Here is a 20,074-nt window from a genome sequence, read left to right as displayed (position 1 = left end):
AAAATGATTTGTTAGTAAAGAAATTTTTTTTGCCAGTTACAGGTTAGTAAAAAAAATATATATATACCTTTTTTGGAAACTCTTCTAATATAGACAATATATCTTGTTAAATTTTAATATTTTGATATGTGATGTTCAGTGCTGATGATCGAGTGTCAATTTTGTAACACAGTTCGCGTAATATCTCCAGTCGTGCAGAAGAATTTCTAAATCAATCCCCAATATTTGTTTCCAAAATTTTATAAAAGGTTCGTCTGACATAGTAATGTCGAATAAAAATTTTGTTGTCATTGACGTGTCTGCATATTCGGTTTTATCGTTTGCTGTACGCAATGTTTTTGTCGACTCTAGACCTGAATATTCCGGTAGCCATATCATCATAGAATTTAACCACCATTTCCAATTTGCATCAGTAGCCTCGTTTATTCTAATATATTCACAATTTTCTTGAGATTGATTGCAACTTAAGGATGTATATATAAAATCATCAATTAAAATATCTTCTGATGAAATACTTTCAATTTCAATTGGCAATGAGGTTATATCCATTACTGGATTACAATCTGTTTTCATATCTGTAGAATTATTTATTTGTCTTGGACTAAGTACTGTCCCTGGAAGGTAGCTTGCAACTAAGGCAGAGCCTAAAAGAGTAATTACTCCTGCAGTATATGTTGCCAAACAAATGGTTGACATATTTACTACAGCTTGTGCTACTGCTATTAATTGCATTGAATTCATTAGACAAGTTAATTCTGTATATGAAAACCAGCCTCTTTTCTGTGCTTCTCTGTAAGCTACATCTTTCTCCAATTTCTGTAGTCTTTCCCAAAATTCTTGATTATGAACAAAAACAGTCCAATCCTGTATAATTGGAAAGATTTCTTATTAATAACATACATCATCAGTACATACAACATCAGATTCAGTAGTATATTTAATTTACTTACAATAGCTTTGAGAAAGTCTTTCTCTAACTGATTTATTTGTAATATAGTCAGATCACCTGATAGTGCCCACTCAGCATTGAAAACTTCATCATCTTCTCCTTCGTCGTTTAAAAATTTACTAGCCACCATCTGTAGAACAAAAAACAATATATTTTATAATAATCCTCAATGGTTAATTTAATCTTATTTGAGGCAAACATAATACCAAGGAAACAAGGAAGAGCTCAGAAGGTGCCACTTGTTGAAGATATTCTGGATTACAATCTTTCAATCTTTCCAAATACAGTAATGCTAAAACAAGGGAACATGGCGAAACACATGCATTTCTAGATATTCTGCTAGCCTCTTCCACATCTAATCTTTCAAGTGTATAACCACCTTTCACTTCAGTAAATAACTCAGCTGCCAATTCTAAGAATAAAGTTTAATTACATAATCATTAATGATGAAAAATATTTGTTTGTAAAAAATAATTGTTTGTGAAATATTATTAAAATATAAAAATTTTGCTTAAGCATCACAACAATTTATAAATTTATATCAAATAGATAAAATATAATAATATATAGCTTATAAGAAAGTAATACGTTATTTTTTACTTAAATAACTTGTTAAGACTATTATATTAGATTAATTAGAAATTATACAATTTCATTAATATAATTTAAGTAGAGCGAATATGTCAATAAATATTTTTAAAATTACTGATACTAACCGGTAACAGGTAGACTGAGGCAATCAGTTACTGGTAATTTCGAATAGTAAAGCGATTTCGATATACGATTTAAAAATTCGTCGTGATTACCAATGCTCTGTAAATAAAAATAAGGTTAGGAAATTTTTGTATTCCTATTCATTAAAAATGTGGTACGAAACTAGTGTTACCTTTAATTTCGATGGGGTTTTCCTTTTCCTTGACATAGTCGACATGTTAAATCACTAATGAAACTAAATGAATATTTTTTTAAATAATATATGTATATATGAAAAATGGAAACAACAATTTATAAATATCGTATTTTGAAGCTATGATACATGAAACCCAATTTTGAGTAGAACAAGATGATTTATATTTCCTGTTCATAATGAATGGAGCTATAGGTAAAATACCATTCGTACCACTACAAATATTGAATTAGCTGATCTGAAAAACATTAGAGTACTTATTTATTGAACGGTATGTATGTAAAATTATATTTGTGTGAGAACAAAGATTAAATAAAATAAAAAATTAAATATATATATGTCGATTATGTTTATAGGATAACTCTTATTATATTGTTGGTATAACTGAAAGGCAATGAACTTATAATTGAATTACCAAAATCGAACGAGTAGAATGAGTGAATAAGAAGCTTTAATTTTGATATATAGAAATAAGGAAAAGTCGGTGTTCTTATTCAGTTACAAGTAAAGTATATATATGTAGTCTTATGTTTAGAAGAAGTTCAAGTTCATGTTATCTTTGTTGATGTTCGTAAATTGTTTCGTAAACGTGTTATATACCGTTCTTATTAGTGATTCTTTTGTAGCTACTTTCATACATTAAATAGGTTATTTGACATATGTCAGATTTCTTATTACCGAATTAGTGAATAATTGGTGGAATCAAGAAAGGGATGAACCAAATAAAGAGCGGTATCAAGCAATAAAATTACGTGAAAATGTGGTTGTAGTGATGCGTTTAAAAGGGAAAAATAATACAAAATCGTTTCAAAGCGTCTATAAGGTGCTTTCGCGTATATGCCGTAAGTATATACTATATATCATTTTTTAATTAATTGAATTGTTTAGGTCATTGCATTTCCTGAAGTAATATAATTATTACGTAAATGTAATAAATGAACCTATTCGATTAAAATCTAGTTGCCATTATGTGTCATATTTTTTATTCTCCTTATATTAGATTTTAGATGACTTAAATTTTTAATAATATTTAAAAACTAACAATTCTCTGCTTTATAATAAATTAATTGTAAATCCAAAATGTACATTGCAAAATTATATAAAATTAGGAAGAATTATTTTTATGAAGTATTCAAATAAAAATTATATTCGCACAAAGGAGATAATTGTTTTATTAGGAACTGCAGATAAAGGACAACTTGACAGTTTCATGGCGGATGGTGCAGTGCCACCAATAAAGAATGGCCATAACTGTAATAATATGGGTTTTGCAACACAACCAGTAAAACAAACTTCTGATGTTTCCAATACCGTTTATGCTGTGGGGGAATATGCTCCGAAAGTTTTAAGGAATTTAAATACCCAAAGACTAAAAAATCAGTTTAGTGATGTAGGCCTGGTCGCTGGTGGGAGCATTATTAGAGCACACAGATCGGTTTTAGCAGCAGGAAGTGCTTATTTTAATGCTATGTTCACTGGTGGCTTGGTGGAAGAACAACAGGAATTAGTAGAAATTCATTCAGTATCAGCTCATATACTTTCCCTCTTGGTGGATTTCATTTACTCTGGGAATGTTGATATTACCCAGGACAATGTTCAAGAATTATTTGCAGCTGCTGATATGCTAGAATTAGATGAAGTAGTGTTTGGTTGCATTACTTACTTGAAACAGCAACTGCATTATTCAAATGCCCTTGGGATTTATAGGTGAGATGAGCAAGACTATAGCAAGACATGAGCAAGACATATACCTAGATTATTGTAAAGGACTATTTCCTAAAATATTTATATTAAATAGATTTGCAGAAGCTCATAACAGATTAGATCTTTTGGAAACTGCCCTACGCTTTATACAAGTCAATTTTCCTCAAGTATCTCAAGAGGAAGAATTTTTGGATCTGCCAAAAGAACATCTTGTTCATTTTCTCAGTAGTGATTATATTCATATTGATACTGAATTCCAGGTTTGTACTCTTATATAGACTGTTTTGGAACAGGTAATACAAGTGGGCATGGGTAAAGATTCTCTACAAAAGAGAGAAAATTAAGTTTTAAAATTTTTCGTGTTCACGGGTACTTGTAACGCTTTTGACTTAACCGATTGTATTATATGTTATTATTTTGACCATATTATGAAGGACACTGACTAATACTATGTTTTAGCAGAATTGAGACTTATATTAATAAAGAAATTATTGAAATTGTCGTTTAGTTTACTATAAAAAAATTGTTACTCTCCAAATCACGGAAGCATAAACTAATGTCAATAAATTTAGAATCCGTAGTTCAAACGCCTGTGTGGTTCAGTGATAATCCAGTGATGATCCAGTGATGATCCAGTGATCTTGTAGGCCAAGTTACCATTCTACCAAAATCAAGCATGATATTGCTAATCTTTGCATGATCATAAGCACAGGAACGGAGCAATTTAAGTGTGGCAAGTGTTTCACGCACGCAAAGTATTTTCAAATTTAGTTTTCTCAGAAACTAAGTCTCAAACAAAATATTATTATTCTATATTTTCGATTTGCTTCTCATAAGGAATCCATCCATATCTGCTTGTACTACCCGTTCCGAAACATCCTGTATATACTCTTGAAAATGTAAACTTAATAGTTCAAATAATAGTAAATATTATTTACATTATGATCTTTTGATATGCTACTAGGTCTTCCAAGCAGCATACAATTGGATTGTTCATGATATACCAACAAGAAGATGTTACGTATTTGAGATATTAAGCCATATACGTTTACGGCTGTGTTCATTAGCAAGATTGGAACGAGTTATTTTGGAATGTAAAGACGCGAGTCTTATCGTTGCGTTAAGATCTATACAAAAGGATTTAGTATCAAATAAAGGATGTCTTGTGCCTCTTCACGCACAACCTAGACTTTGTGCTAAGAAAAACATTTTAGTGATTGGCGGATTACGGCGTGAACATTCAGCAGGTAGTTGGGGTAGAGCTGCTGAAAGTACTTACGAAACAATCGAAAAATATGATATATTTACCGGGTACATTTCCATCCATATATACTAATTAATATTAATTTGCAGATTAAAAGTAATACATGTTAAATCATTAAATAATAAAATATTACATGTTAGATCATTAAATGATAATATCTTTTATAGTGAATGGAGTAAGGTAACACCTATTGGAATAGGACGAATATTACCAGGGGTTGCATTATTAGATGGTAAAGTTTACGTTGTTGGTGGAGAACTTGAATCATGTATTATTGCTAATTGTGAATGTTACGACCCACGTGATAATGTATGGACTTCGATCGCCTGTATGGAAGAACCTAGGTGTGAATTTGGACTTTGTGCCTTGGATAATAGCTTATATGCATTTGGTGGCTGGGTGGGTGAAGATATTGGTGGATCGATAGAGATATATGATCCAATAACTAATTCTTGGACACTTGACGGGCAACTTCCTAAACCGAGATTCAGCATGGGAGTAGTTGCTTATGAAGGTGAATGAATTTAATTATAGAAAGAATTCTTTGTTTTTGAATTAAGATATAGAATATGATTTTATATTTTAACATATTTAGGATTAATGTATGTAGTCGGTGGTTGTACACATAATAACAGGCATAGTCAAGATTTAATGAGTTACAATCCAGTAACAAGAGAATGGACTCATTTAGCTCCAATGCTTACCGCGCGTTCACAAATGGGAATTACTATTCTTGATGGATATATTTACGTTGTCGGTGGTACTAATAAAAATCAAGAAGTTTTAACGGCCGTTGAACGATATTCCTTTGAAAAGGTGATTTACTTTTTATATATTATAATGTTGTTATTTAAATCTTTTGTATGTTATAATATTATTCTTATTTCAGAACAAATGGAGTACCGTTGCGCCTATGAATATGGGTAGATCATACCCTGCAATTGCGGCAGCCGATAATAGGCTTTATGTTATAGGAGGTGAACAGTGTCAGGAAATCAATTTTTTTCGGACGCAAATTACAATTTCTACAGTTGAATGTTACGATCCCCATTTAAATAAATGGCATGAATGTGCTGCATTGCCGACAAGTAGAGGTGAAGCATCGGCAATTGTTGCACCTTTTTGATTGAAATTTTTTTTCGATCATATCACTCTAATCATATGCGTTTCCTTTTGAATTTCATAACGATATTTCAACATCTATTAAATACTTCTTAAACGTATATATGATATCAAGTGAGAAACATGTTTTTTGACTATCTTCGTTTACGTCGTATATACAAACGTGCAAAATCAAACATACATAATCTTCGATGTATTTTTTTATAGATTACAATTTTAACAGTTGAGACAGAATTTTTCCTAACGAACATAAGATGCAACAGGATTTGAAAAAAAAAAAAGAGAAATGTTCCACTATAATACTACAATGCTATTTTCTGTACCCATTAAATTACGTATGCTGATTTTCAAAAAAGAATTTATTATATATATTTAATAATGAAAGTAGCTGAAACTGACTTCCATATATTTTAAAAATTCCTTAGCGTAATAAAAATCTTATTAATTGTAGAAGTGACTGAGAGAGAAACAGCCTTCACATTCTATAGTCATTTACCAAAGTTATCAAGAATACGAGATATGATATTCTATAGTAAATTTTATCACACTACAACGAGAAATAAACGGAGAATATATTTCCATGTAGTATGTGTGAAATGAAACGTTCTTAGTCCAAAAGAATGCAAGTGAGATATATTTAATTTTCATCAAAAATTGTATGTTACAGTTACGCGTGCTTGAGATATTTTCTCTATCGATTTTTTCTCTATAAATAATATTTTCCGTTATATTTCGTTACTTATTCATTTTTTACGGCATAAGGAGAGATAAATACTTAATGATATTATGCTCTTAATTAATATTTTAAACAATTATGGAGAGGTATCTTATAAATTGCGAAGTCGTGTTTTATAGAATCACATGTAATTTTCATAAGTTAAGAAATTGCATCTTATGTTAATAAGTTTTATTAACAAACTTGATTGCATATTGGTTTTTGTAAAGAGTGGCTTGTATTATATACAAATTAAAATTGGAAGCATCCGTTTAATGTGTCGTAAAATTCGTACAAATTTGAAATGATACAAAAAGAGAAAGAAAACTAACAAGGGGTTGCTTGTCACATTTATATATTGCTTTTTACAAATTCATGCATATGAATAAGTACTTAGCCTGAAATTTTTATGAAGTGTACATGTTATATCAGTGTGATTCTATAATCAGCTCCTCTTAGCGTTTTCATCACAGAAACAGCTTCTGTTACATCAGTTACATACTTCCATGTACTTCTTATACCAAAGTTCTGTTTAACAAATGATTTATACAAGATGTTATTACGAAATAATTGATATAATAGTAATTCGTATTAAGTTTTAATTTGTTATACTGTTTTAGTTGGTTGTTCTTCTTATATTAGTCATCTATTGTGTTTATGGTTATGTTTTAATAAATACAAAACATTAGACACTTTGTGAAAAACTGTTTTGAAATAACGATATTCGTTGAAAAGAATTGTTTAAAATTCATTAAAACGAAGATTATTATCTTAATTTTATAAACGTATATACTTTTTAATGTGTATTATGTGTTTCTTATAATCAATTATTTTTTTATAATGAAATATTGTAGAAGAAAGTCTAGTTTTACTTACTTTGTCACATTTATAATGATATATTCATTCTTATTATACTAATTTACGGATATATGTATACGTTATTGAAAGTGCTATTTGATAAAAAGATGGCCTTTATATATAATTTAACTATGTTAACGATATTAAGAGCTTAGCTTTTAAATTTTGCTTGATTTCCAATTTGAAAGTATATACAATAGTAATATGCATAAAATATATATTGCACCTTTGTCAGAACCGAACTTAAAGGAATTGTATTGAATTCATAAATAGTTGAGAAATATCATGAATACAGTGATGTATGCGTATGTATATGTACACATATATGCTTTATGCCAATTTAAAAAAAATCTCTTTGGAGGTACAGACATTTCACACGCAATTTTTATACAAAAAATATGATAAATGTTTCATAGATAAGAAGCAAATATTATGTAAAACAAACACGACTGTATTCTCTAATGATACTTAAAAATTGTAATATAAATACATAAGTTCAGTATGTGAATGTTTTACACAATATATACTATAAAATATTAAACTGTCTTAAAAATTACAAATAAATATTTAAAGATAAATTGCCACTAGTCTCATTTGGTAGTTTAACAAATTAAGTTTCAAAAATAAAATATTGGAAAAGAATCAAGTTAGTGTTTTCATTATGATATTGTTTTCATGAAGAATACAGTTCATTTTGTTTTATTTTTATGTAAATATACAATTATATGAACTTTTCTAACATTGTAAATGAAGGAAATATATCTTACGTAAGATTAAAGTAATTATATTTCTCTTTTACTACAATATAATAAAATTTAAGGGAACAACTAAATAAATATTGAAGCGAAATAATGCTTCGAAATAAATTCAATATCGTTTAGAATACGAAACATTTTATTTATATACGGACTGACAAATATCTCTTTTTATGCAAATTTATAATCAGAATCAATTTCTAATTTAGAAGAATTTATATATAATTTGTTTAAAGAAGTCCAAGAAATAAATACTGTTGTCTATATCTTTTGCGTCACATTTAAGAACATACAATTATTTTAGCTGGTTTATAAACAATAATAAGCGAAGGATGCTAATTTCTACGGAGATTATATAAATGTATGATACAACATCTCTTACATATACTTTAAAATCATTACAAAACATAGTCCAATTCGTATCTAATATACTGATTCTTTGGATCATTCATAATTCGAGGATAACCAGCTACAAGAGCATCTTGTCCACCTATATAAAGAGAATTATAAATTTTCCAATATACATCTCGTACTTTTCGTGCCGGATGGAACAATCCCTGTAAAAACATTATGAAAATATCTATTATATTAATATCTTAAATACAATGTGTTGAATGATTTACCTGCAAAGTGTATTGTAGTATTTTAATTGGCCCAAGAGCAACACGTAAACCATCTACAGCGTCCATAAATGCTTGCACCAAGTGAGGTGAAGTTTCAAAAACATTGGGCCATACGTGATTCAATAAATGTATCAATGCGTCTTCACAACCAAATCCGTAAACACCCAATGCCATGTGTTTAATAGCAGCACATGCAGTTTGCCTGTGCACTAAATCTCTGTATAACGTTATATTAAATTGAATTATTATATAATTATTTCTAATTTAAAACATTAAGTTTTTGTATAAATGCTCTTTTTACCTGTCCATGAGCGCATCTTCTAATAGTGGGCTAACAGCGTAAATGTAATCTTTTCCCATTTCTCCAATATATTCAAACAAAAAGGATAAAGACTTTAATACACCATTTTGTACGTTTAGTTCTGGTACTCTATACTCATTCATCAAAGCAGGAAGAACCGTAAATGGACTACAGGTTTCAGCTACAATAGCTATAGCCACTGTAGTGCATACACGATTTTGACGTTCCTGTACCTTTAAGTTATTCAAGAGGGTTGCTAATACATCATGAGGTCTGCACAGAAAAAGATAAAAAGTTCAAAATGATGTTAAAACGTAATATATTATAAATCCTCTATGTTTAGTTTATACTTACCCTATTGCTTTGGCAATATAACCAAATGTATTTACTGTAGCTCTTCGAATCGCTTTCTTGTGAGCTTTGAGCAATTCTAAAAGTTCGAAGCATATTCTCATCCATTCTCTGGCAGATACATACTCGGGTCCTCTGTCTGCGATTCTACCTACGAGATCAATACAATTTTCTTGTACCTAAACAGAGAAGTTTAGGTATAAATAATTTATATTTTTCAAGATTTTTGAATGTATACGTAAATATATTCGTATAAATAATGCAGACCTTTTCATGCCTGTTCTTCAGAATAGGAGTAAGACGTGGTAGTAAGTCTTTAATAGGTGGTGTCATTTTTGTCATTCCTATGACATTTACAATAGCTTTCAATGCGCCCAAAATGCTTCCTAATACCTCAGGGTACTCTTCTCCTAAATATTCATAAAGAACGACACCTAAATGACCCATTAGTTTTTCCTATAACACAAATAAGTATGATTTTATACTACTAAAATTTAGGTTTATGAAATTTTAATAAAACTTATGCCTGTATGGAATATGAATTTACCTCTTGACAAGTTTTCATGACAACGGCAATTCGTGATATCAAGTCGGCAGCTTGTTGTCTTACTTTTGCAGATTTATTGTTCAATCTCCACAAAATTGTTCCACAAATTTGTGGGAGGTATGCTTTCACTCTTTTTCCTAATGTATTCACAATAGTTCCAAAACCATTTAACATTACAACATCCTGTTAAATATAACAAATATAATAAATTCATTATAATATATGTAAAACTTGAAATTGTTTATAAAGATTATAAATATTATGAACCTCTGTTGTTTGTTCCTGGAAAGCATATAAAATACCGTCAATGAGTTGTTCTTCCAAACGAGAATCAACATCCGCGGCTCCCAAATTTCCCATTATTTTCTCAATGGTTTCCATAACCATCTTCCTATACTGTTCGTTTTCATCTTTTAAATCGTCTACCACACGATTTATAATTTCTGATGCACCAACTTTATTTGCAATTTCTACAGTCGTGTCAACAAGCTATAAAATTAAGATTTATAAAATGCTTTCTGTAATTATTGTAAGTATACCTATTAATATTATGTAATATATACTTGTCTGTAATTTCTACGATCTAAAGCCATTCGATGGTTCCAAAAATGTTTGAAGAAATGTGGGAGGATTTCATCTTTAATATATTGTGCTTCGACACCATCTGTTCCACAACATTGTTTCACTACCTACAGTATATTGTAATGTAATAGTAATATATTCAACATGTTATAACTTATTATAACTTATTATAACTTAAGGTACTTACTTTCAGAACAATCTTTTTCATTTCTTCATCAGGAGACTGGAATTCACGAATAAGAATTAACATCACCTCACGAGTATAATAATTGGCATATTCGGCGTCCATAAGAGGAATTAAATAACCAATAGCCTTTAAGAATGCAGCAAGACCTTTTCCTCTATGTGTACGAATACCTTTCCAAAGCGGTTTTAGAACAGAGTCAAAGCTCTCGATACCATATGGTGTGGCTGCTTCTGCCAATGCAGCAATTGCTAAAGCAGTGATAGTACGAACTTTCTGTTGCTCATCCACGAGACCTATAAATTAATCAGTGACCTCTGACTATCTTTCGAAATTTTATTTAATAACCCTAAAAGGTAGTTTCACATTACCATGTTCTATAATTTCAACCAAACTCTTCAAATGTGGTAATATAGCACATCCCATAAGAATAGCAATCTGTTGTACAATTTTGATACCCGTGTGACGAGCTTGCCATGACTTTTTACTGCGACACACGGCTTTAAGAAATGGAAGCAAAGAAGGAATTCCTAGAGCTGATGCGACTACAGCGAATGCTCTGGCTGTCGTGTTACGAACGTATTCATCAATATTGTCAATATCTGGTCTCATAGTCGAGATCATCGTTGCTAAACCAGCTGCTTTAGCCAAATTAGAGATAATTTCTCTACCTTCGACACGAGCATAGTAATCTTCATCAATAAGTAAAGGTTCAATAACGACCAAAATCTAAAAATAAATCATATTTTTACATTTATCAATGTTAAGAGAAAATTGTTAAAATATTATATACAGGGTATAAACATACCTTATGTACGTAGGGTCTGACCAAATCATCCAGTTTATAAAGAATACGATCAATAACTTTCACAAGAAGATGCCGTTCTTGATCTTCAAGTGTAGGAGACATAAGAAGAGGGAGTATCTGATTAAATAAAGGACCTGCGCCAAATTCTCTTGCTTTATCTGTAATTTGTCTTAGAGCAGCTTTCCTCATTGGTGGTGTGCCATTTTTAATTTTTAATAGCAGCTTCATTATTTTTCTCTCTTTTTGTTCTTCAGGACTAAGCGTTTCTTCATCAACATCGACTAATAACTTATCAAAATATTGTGCGTCTTCTGGTTTCATAAAAGGCAAATTTCCTTTTGGTTGATTGTCTACGAATTTCGCAGTTTTATCCTCAGTTTGAATGAAAAATCCTTGTGGTGTGCCCGCAATAGGCGTCGGTGTAGCAGTGAGCTTCCTTGCAGGTGTGCGAATTGGAATATATCCTATATTATAAAAGATTAAATTAAATATACAATTAAATATTTCTCAATCATAATTTTAAAAATCATTATTTTGCATCATTTACCCGCAGGTGGTTGCAAAACTTTGTATCCAGGTGGGAACAGGGCATCCAGTTCATCATCTGAGAGTGGTCTATTTCTCTCATCGATTTCTCGTTCCCAACGATATGCTTGAAGCTGTTCTGGTGTCATTGACATTAAATGTCCTGGTGTTGGAGTTGCCAATCCCATAGCTTTGGGTCCTGTTGGTGTTACACCACTAGGTGTTAAAATTGAAGTTTGATGTGGTGTAGTAAGAGGAGTTGCTGGAGTTTGTGGCGTCATAGACCCAGGTGTCTGATTCGAAGGTGTTTCATCCCATCGACTTCGACGTTTGCTAGCAGAAGGTGTTGGTGTCTCCTGAATTAAATCTCCTGCAACTCGATCTGTTCTTGGAGTCTCTGCCCAACCACTGCTATGACCAGGTGTTTCTAAAACAAACATTTATTATTTAACTATTTATTCCTGATTTGTTATCTATCTTCTTAATAAAATATACTTTATATTTACCACGTTCAGTTTTTGGTGTCTCATCCCAACGATTTCTACGACTTGAAACAGTTTTTTCATGAGAAGGAGTTTCTCTACCAGGAGTAGCTGCACCAGGTGTTGCGTGTCCTGGAGTAGCATCCCACATTCTTGTACTTACACCTGGTGTTGCACCAGGAGTTTCTCCACCTTTACCATGACCAGGCGTTTCATCCCACCTAATTGCAGCAGGTGTTACCTAATAACATTTTAAAAGGTAATAATTTTTATTATTTCTCACACGTTAAAATTAGTTCAGAAGTATCTATTTACTTACATCTGCATTGTCCCATGATGTTGGTGTTGCAGTTGTACCAGATGGTTTCTTAGGTGTTGGAGCATCATCTGTTTGGTCCCAACGACCTCTTTTCTTAGGTGCAGGTTTAGGTTCACCATTTGCTTTCAATGTTCCCTCTTTGGCTTTTTCTGCTAATTTTTTTCTTAACTATAAGTATAAATATTATGTGAATATCTTAAATATATTTTTACTTAATAATATTTTTTACTTAAATATTAATGAAAAAGTTGAACGTGTTAAAATTGCTGATCATATACCTCAGTTTCTTCTCCTTTCAATAACTGTTCCCGCATAATCACGGTATATGTCCTAGAACCGATGTCTGGCGTCTTACCACCTGTAATCAGGAACCAAAAGTCACGCAGAGCGTAACCATTAGTTATTTGTTCAATGAATGCTTAAATTTTCAAAAACTTCTGAACATACCTAGCGATATTATAATGATATTTATTGTTAAAATGCCCCTAGAATATTTGAGTATATTCTAAGTAAACTACTGAATTGACTCTCATTTCCACGTTGCATATATCATCAAATTAAATGACAATAAAAATGTTTTACAGAAGTAAATGTAACAACAAATCGTAAATAAAATATCGCGTTAGTTACGCAACGGGTTTGAGAGAGTTGCAACAGCAGATGGCATATAGCATACGTACGTGAAAATTTGGTGCCATAGGGAGCACTGTCCTGCTCATGTCTTCCACATCGAAAAATACTTTAGCCATCTAAAAATCAACTCATTCTTGTTATTAATAATATTTGCACACCAACCACTCATACTATGTTTCAATATTTATGTTCTCACGAGAAATGTGTGATACAATGAGAATTTATCGACCCATATGTGTTATACGTGTAAGCAATCAAAACAGTAAATAAAGAATTTGTGAAAAAGGAAACTCATGAAAATATATTAAATTATAATTGAATATAAAAAAAAGTCTCATTGTATCATTTATACGATGTGACTGTAATGCTCTGTGACAATTCAATCTCGCTTAACCTTCGACATAGTATCCTCGGTAAGCAGATGATTCCAAATGTGCAGACCGTCACTAAGATTGGAAAAAAATGTAAACATTAGTATTTATTTGAAAGAATCACATTCACTCTTTTCACTCAAGCCAGTCTGTCTTATTTATTTCTTAACCCTTCCACAATCTAAGCATGAAAAATTTTTAGATCTATTAACTGTTATAATAACTGAGATAAATATTTTGAACCCAAATATTTTAGAAAATAACTGTGCAAGCAACATATAATCTGTACCTTCACTAATTTAGATCTGATTATAATTAGCCGATTGTATATACTAAAAGATCATTATTTGTGCCTTTCATAAACTTATATAAAGACAATATAAATCATAATATTTTTGATATGTGAAACAACTTCTATCTCAGTTATTATAGTTAGTAATACTACAGCAACAGAAAGATATTGCTCAATGTGTATTCATTAAAACAGACTAGATAAATATACTAATATTTGTTAATATTGAAAATAACTTTTGTTGTAATATATTTATATTTAATGTCTTCTTTGAACATCTATATACAAGTCTATCTATTTAATATAAAATTTTGATTTTGTGAAATATTAAATTACTGTGGTGATATGTATAAGAAACAAATTAAATCATATTACGAATAAATGAAAATAAAATTTTCACATATTTGCTTATAAATTATTTAAAACATGTTAAGTTATGTTACTAATTATTTGGAAAACTAAATAATATAATTGCATACAAGTTTAAGTTCATCTTTTACATTATATTACTTTCTAATAAAGATAAAAATGATACAAAACAGACATTGGTGGTATGGTCATTCAGTTATTGAAACTTGTGATACTTTATAATCAAGTTTGTAGTACCATTAAATGATTTTAAAAAAAGTCAACTTGACTATTTAATAATTTGGAACAAAATAATAATATCTATTAAATTAAATTTCATTTTTGCCACATTAAAATCAAGTTGACTTTTTTCAGATATAAAAATATATTTAAAATGACCTTAGTTTTTTTATAAACTGCAGTGATAGAAGCTTTATTGTGCACATATTTTGTTGCAATATAATTAGCACTTATATGCACTAAGTGATCTTAGTCTAAAAAAAGAAAAATTATATTTAACTCTATTAATTAATTTATCTTCATTATTATTTAGTACATAATTATTATTCTTTTACTTATTATATTGCTTCAAAATATTAACAAGGATAATAATATATAAACACACTTAATATCTAATTACCTGTTTTGTTTTCAAATTGCTTAACTTAAGAAGAAAAAAATACCAACCTTCTGCAAAAGGATCGACACGCTCAGGCGATATAATCATTCTTCGTCTTTTTTGCCTATATTCATCTTCTCTGTCAGCTATGGTGGGTCGTCGTCTGTCCGCAAAAGGATCATAATCCTTTTCACTCTGGGGCATAAAAAAATTAAACATTATTAAGTTAAAATTATTAATACCGTTAGCAACATTAATAATAATAAGAATAATATTGTTTTCAAAATATTGTACCTGTGCAACATCATTGAGTAATGCTGCTGGTGCAGTATAGCCTGGTCTTTTATTAGTACTAAAGGTTGTTGGTTCATAGTCTTCATCCTTAAAAAAAAATAATACAATTCATAACTTATTATGTTACAATAAAAACAACCATCATGGTAAAAAATGAAATTACCTCAATCTCATCATTGGCTGCAATAGATGTAACATAGCCTTCATATTTATTATTACTTCCATCGTAAATATCTTGATCATAAAACCCAGTCTTTCCTAGCCCTACTTGGTCCTTTTCAGTAGATGCATTTTGAATCTCTTTTTTCTTTGACTGTATTTCTCGTATTTGTGCTTCAATATCTATATAGATCAATACAAATACAAATTACATTAAATTTATTAAGAATCTAACACAATGCAAGGCTAGAATAATTAAGATTAACTATTAGCAAATGATTGCTTAAATATCAAATTTACTTATGTTGTTTCTTATTACTGAGTCTAATCAAAGGAATTTAGATAAAGATTTGTAAATATTCGGTAATTAAATTACATAAATGAATAGAATCGCAGGTAATAATTTAAAATAAAGTATAATTCCAATCATAAATACCAGAATTTAATTTATGACAAACGAACCTTCATGCGTTCTGGGAATGGAATCCATCGTTCAGCATCAAAATTTTACAGAAAAATATCCTCCAGAACATGAAAAAGATTCACCAAAGAACCAAATCCCGTTTTCTTTACCAATCTTTATATTGGTAATGTTATAAGATGGCACACTATCAATTATTTCCAAATCATTAAAGTGCGTTTACATGAGTATTCAATTTAAGGTTAGCAAAGTGTTCAATAAAATTTGTTGTTTTATGTATGAAAATGTGGTTTGGAATATTTACACGACCGTATACACAACGATAGAATGTAATTCGGAAGACGAAATAATAAAAGTTCACAAATTAATCGTCTTTGTTTTTGTCACTAATGAAAATTTATATGAACATTGAAACACTATCGCCATGTAGCCGTGGAAAGATGGAACTAATCCCTATTGCAGTCTTTGTCGCACATTATCGCAATTCTTGTCTAACTCAAGTATGTATATCTGTCCTTGTCGCACAATATTGCTATCTTTATCTAGCAAGTTATGTGCTGTCATTTATCCTTACTGCTCCTATCCAGTCCTCCTATTCAGTTGCTGTTACTTTTGTATCAAATAGATGGTAGCATATGCCTCTTCCGTAGGCAAGGGATGCAATAGTGTGCGACAAAGATAGATATATATATATACTAATGTTAGATACAGACAGCAATAGTGATTAGTTTCACTTTTTCACCGCTACGTGGTGATAGGGTTTCAACGTTCAGTCTATAAAGCGAGCAAATTTTTATTATTAAAAAAAAGAAACTGATTAAGAGAATTACCTTGTGGAATGTGACTTTTGTGATCCCCTCATTTTTTTTATACGCCATCTGATCAGCAAGATGCACGAATACAAATTTACAAATTTCTTCCAAATATTGAATCACTTTAAATAGATTATTTTAAGAAGCTGTGCCTTCACATATATATTTTTATACATGTAATGATGTTTGTGGGAATTATAAACGTATATAAAAACAGAATACATGTATATAGATGGAGTTCACATCTGATTTTGAACGAATTAAAGTACTAAGAGTATATAATTTGTATGGATCAATGAATCAAACATTTTTTAAAGAATCATTCGTTTGTAATTTAAGATATAGTCCCATTTAATTAACTGTTTTCACTACATTATCATGTTTTTCAACAATCGCAATATACACGGAAATTTATTATATTTGATTCGATATTTTTCTTTATTTGTTCGATATTTTACTTTGTGTATACGTTGCGCTCGCGGTAATTACGAAGAAATTATACAAAAATAATAATACTAATATCACTATTATAGTAAGAATATTTAAACGTAGCCTAATGCAAATTATTCGCTATTTCAGACGTATATGTAATATGATATAACGCAAATATTTAGGCTGTGCTACTTTACAATACAACTAGATAATAAAAGGTAAACAATGCACGAAAATCATTATCAACAAATGTTGACTGATAAAGTAAAATTTATAGCAATCATATCATTTCGCAAGAAGAAAAAAAAAAAGAAAAAATACAGTGTTTTCTTAATATTTAAACGTATTTAATACTTAAGTTATTTTTAATACGATTGAAAAGTTGGTCCGATAATATATCAACGATAATCTGGTAATTTATCAAAACTAAGCATCCCACGTTCTACAAGGTATTTATTATGATTTTTATCGCATTATCTTTGTAAATTTAATTACGCCTCTGTTGCTGTGATTTATTATCGAATCCTCTGATATATATATATTACATTTACTATCTATTGCAGACACGTTCTTAGAAGTACCTGGTTTTTATTTCACTTCACAAGTTCTGCAATATTTATTGCTCAAGGAAAGGAGGATCTACGCGAAAGTTTTAAAGTAACCACGATGGTCATTAAGAAGCAGGATTATCATCTATTTGTCTCTGAAACATTTTTTAATCATTCCTTTACATTTAAATTCTTTCATCTAACTTTAGAAATATTGATAACCGAAGTATTTATATTTTATAAACATATTATTTTAAAATCTTATCAAATTTATCATTCAGTCTTATGAAATGAGTAGTACGTGGTTCTCCGATGCAATCCTAAACGATGAGAAGTATTACGTAAATACGTTTTCCGATCCTTTTAATATATGTATATATATGCATGTATTTTATCCAATTGGCGAATTTCGAGTTGGCAACTGATCGTGAGTTTTTTGTCTTAAGCAGCTGTAGGAAATTTTGATTTCTTTTTCTCTTTTCTCCTTCAGGTGTAATGCATAATCAGATGAAGCATCGTTTACTATAAATATTTCCAATATTGATAACGGTTCTATTCGGAAACATTTTGTATGTGTTCTTTCATTACTTATTGTATAAACTGTGGCTGACGCAAACTGGAAAAAGATTGGTTTAACTTGTACAAATAATGCACAAGATTAATAAAACAATCCAAAAGGATAAAATAACAGAATGTAATTAAGAAAATCTTTGCAGCTCAGGCAGGTGGCCGTTTCTTATCGTTCAATGCAAATTACAAATTTTCCAATATAACTGGCAGTTTGATTATGGCTTGGACAAATATTGACTCATGACGCCGAAAAAATGTATTTGAAATAATCGTGTGAACAAGCAGAAGATTTTAACTTTTTACCTCGTGGTACAAGATAAAAATTGCAGTACAAATCGACCTAAAAAAATGTGTCAATATTAACTTGGAATAAATGCGTCATCTATGACTTCAAGAGAACATGCACGAAAATCACGCTTTCTCACGTTCTTCCGTGAACGATGACGTCAAGATTCGGCTGAAAACAGATTCCTCTGTGTTTTTGGAGATTTTCGGATTAACCGATTTCGTTTTTTACCGTCCCCGGTAACGTTTAATGAATTCTTGAAGTTTCTCTTTCTACGGAACAACGTTTCGAAGTAATTTCAATAGAAAATCAAAGATCATGCGGTATATTAAAACCCATGTATAACTGCAAATGTCAATATGTCGCATTATCGTTGATCATTAAAGTAAATAGATTTACGAGCACGTCTTACGTTCGTTAAGCTAAAGAGAAGCCATTAATAGTAGGTTGTTATCGAATGTCCACTTCCGCGGGTGTGGTTTATCAGTGAGACATTAGATGAGGTTAAAAATAGAAAGTACTTTGTCATAATACATAGCTATATACGACCGATATATGACTTCAGTATATGCTATGATATTATCTATATTCGAAGATACTGGAAAGATATAGAGATCAAATATGTATATGTATGTATGATCAAATATGTATCCATATGTATACATACAAATTGGCTCCAAAATGTATTTGTACATTTACCATGGAAAATTTTCATGTGCGTGTCATGCGTATTATATAAAACATTCTGAAATTTGATTAATGCTGTGATGAGACACCACTGATATGACTATATCGGTAAAACTCGAATCCAATTTGAAAATATACATGCATACTTAGTAGTTGCAAGGTATTAACCGTAAACTTATATTTAGTGAAAAGTTAGTATTATGAATAATTAGTAGAAAAATCTTAAGCATATTATAATAGCTATTACAGTGAATGATAGCCTGTTCAAATATTTTTGTGTCTGCAAAATATATACATCTTGCAATTTCTATATACGTTTACAAAAATCTCAAAGAGAGGAATTCCAAAAATTCAAAATTGTATCAAATAATAGTTATTAATAATCATAATACTTGGGCGTCGTTACAGTGCCAATAAAATTTTGAAATGTTTCGTTTAACACACGTGATAATGTTCATGAGAAGTGTGCGACTACCGCGTGAGCTGCACAGTTGCATTTTTTACCACTATCTGCATATGTATCCAGCAATGTGGAATGATTTATTAGATTAATTTCCTCAGAGAAAATGTTATGTTAATGTAACATTTCATCTCTAGCTACGTGTA

The 20,074-nt window shown here is 30.2% G+C and overlaps 3 protein-coding genes and 2 long non-coding RNA genes across 7 annotated transcripts; 2 read left to right on the top strand and 3 right to left on the bottom strand.

The window, feature by feature from the left end:
• Positions 1–33: 33 nt before the first annotated feature.
• Positions 34–2,068, bottom strand: LOC100748797 (protein CNPPD1). The gene is made up of 5 exons (XM_003485242.4): positions 1,836–2,068; positions 1,666–1,762; positions 1,156–1,361; positions 951–1,079; positions 34–864 (listed from the first exon to the last, which is right to left on the bottom strand). The coding sequence occupies exons 1-5, from the start codon at positions 1,878–1,880 to the stop codon at positions 136–138; spliced, it is 1,206 nt and encodes a 401-aa protein (XP_003485290.1). The 5' UTR covers positions 1,881–2,068; the 3' UTR covers positions 34–135.
• A 182-nt stretch (positions 2,069–2,250) lies between these two features.
• Positions 2,251–8,091, top strand: LOC100748558 (actin-binding protein IPP). Its single transcript, XM_003485240.4, has 7 exons — positions 2,251–2,698; positions 3,035–3,563; positions 3,655–3,820; positions 4,525–4,871; positions 4,992–5,338; positions 5,420–5,640; positions 5,714–8,091. The coding sequence occupies exons 1-7, from the start codon at positions 2,629–2,631 to the stop codon at positions 5,948–5,950; spliced, it is 1,917 nt and encodes a 638-aa protein (XP_003485288.2). The 5' UTR covers positions 2,251–2,628; the 3' UTR covers positions 5,951–8,091.
• A 428-nt stretch (positions 8,092–8,519) lies between these two features.
• Positions 8,520–16,335, bottom strand: LOC100748439 (splicing factor 3B subunit 1). 2 transcript variants are annotated; one of them, XM_003485239.4, is made up of 19 exons: positions 16,175–16,335; positions 15,717–15,895; positions 15,554–15,640; positions 15,328–15,454; positions 13,275–13,354; positions 12,997–13,164; positions 12,702–12,918; positions 12,218–12,622; positions 11,671–12,134; positions 11,234–11,591; positions 10,866–11,158; positions 10,660–10,785; positions 10,364–10,585; positions 10,097–10,279; positions 9,817–10,005; positions 9,553–9,728; positions 9,199–9,471; positions 8,898–9,114; positions 8,520–8,831 (listed from the first exon to the last, which is right to left on the bottom strand). In XM_003485239.4, exons 1-19 carry the CDS (start codon positions 16,200–16,202, stop codon positions 8,673–8,675), a joined length of 3,951 nt encoding a protein of 1,316 aa, XP_003485287.1. In that variant the 5' UTR covers positions 16,203–16,335; the 3' UTR covers positions 8,520–8,672. The 2 variants fall into 2 exon arrangements, with proteins under 2 accessions (XP_003485287.1, XP_033179886.1); XM_033323995.1 differs by lacking the exons at positions 15,328–15,454; positions 15,554–15,640; positions 15,717–15,895; positions 16,175–16,335 and adding exons at positions 13,677–13,745; positions 14,024–14,615.
• Positions 16,336–16,753: 418 nt separating this feature from the next.
• Positions 16,754–18,494, top strand: LOC117152307. Of its 2 annotated transcripts, XR_004462650.1 has the most exons (4): positions 16,756–17,426; positions 17,525–17,826; positions 17,941–18,352; positions 18,416–18,494. It is a non-coding gene; the product is annotated as an uncharacterized LOC117152307 (long non-coding RNA). The 2 variants fall into 2 exon arrangements; XR_004462649.1 differs by lacking the exon at positions 18,416–18,494 and having other exon boundaries at positions 16,754–17,426; positions 17,941–18,366.
• LOC117152309 lies at positions 18,041–19,475 on the bottom strand. The gene is made up of 2 exons (XR_004462653.1): positions 19,194–19,475; positions 18,041–19,126 (listed from the first exon to the last, which is right to left on the bottom strand). It is a non-coding gene; the product is annotated as an uncharacterized LOC117152309 (long non-coding RNA).
• Positions 19,476–20,074: the final 599 nt, after the last annotated feature.

The sequence above is a fragment of the Bombus impatiens genome, unplaced genomic scaffold (assembly GCF_000188095.3).
Source record: "Bombus impatiens unplaced genomic scaffold, BIMP_2.2 scf_0049, whole genome shotgun sequence".
Lineage (NCBI taxonomy): Eukaryota > Metazoa > Arthropoda > Insecta > Hymenoptera > Apidae > Bombus > Bombus impatiens.
Note: the sequence above shows the minus strand (reverse complement) of the source record. Positions and strands in the feature narration are given on the sequence as shown.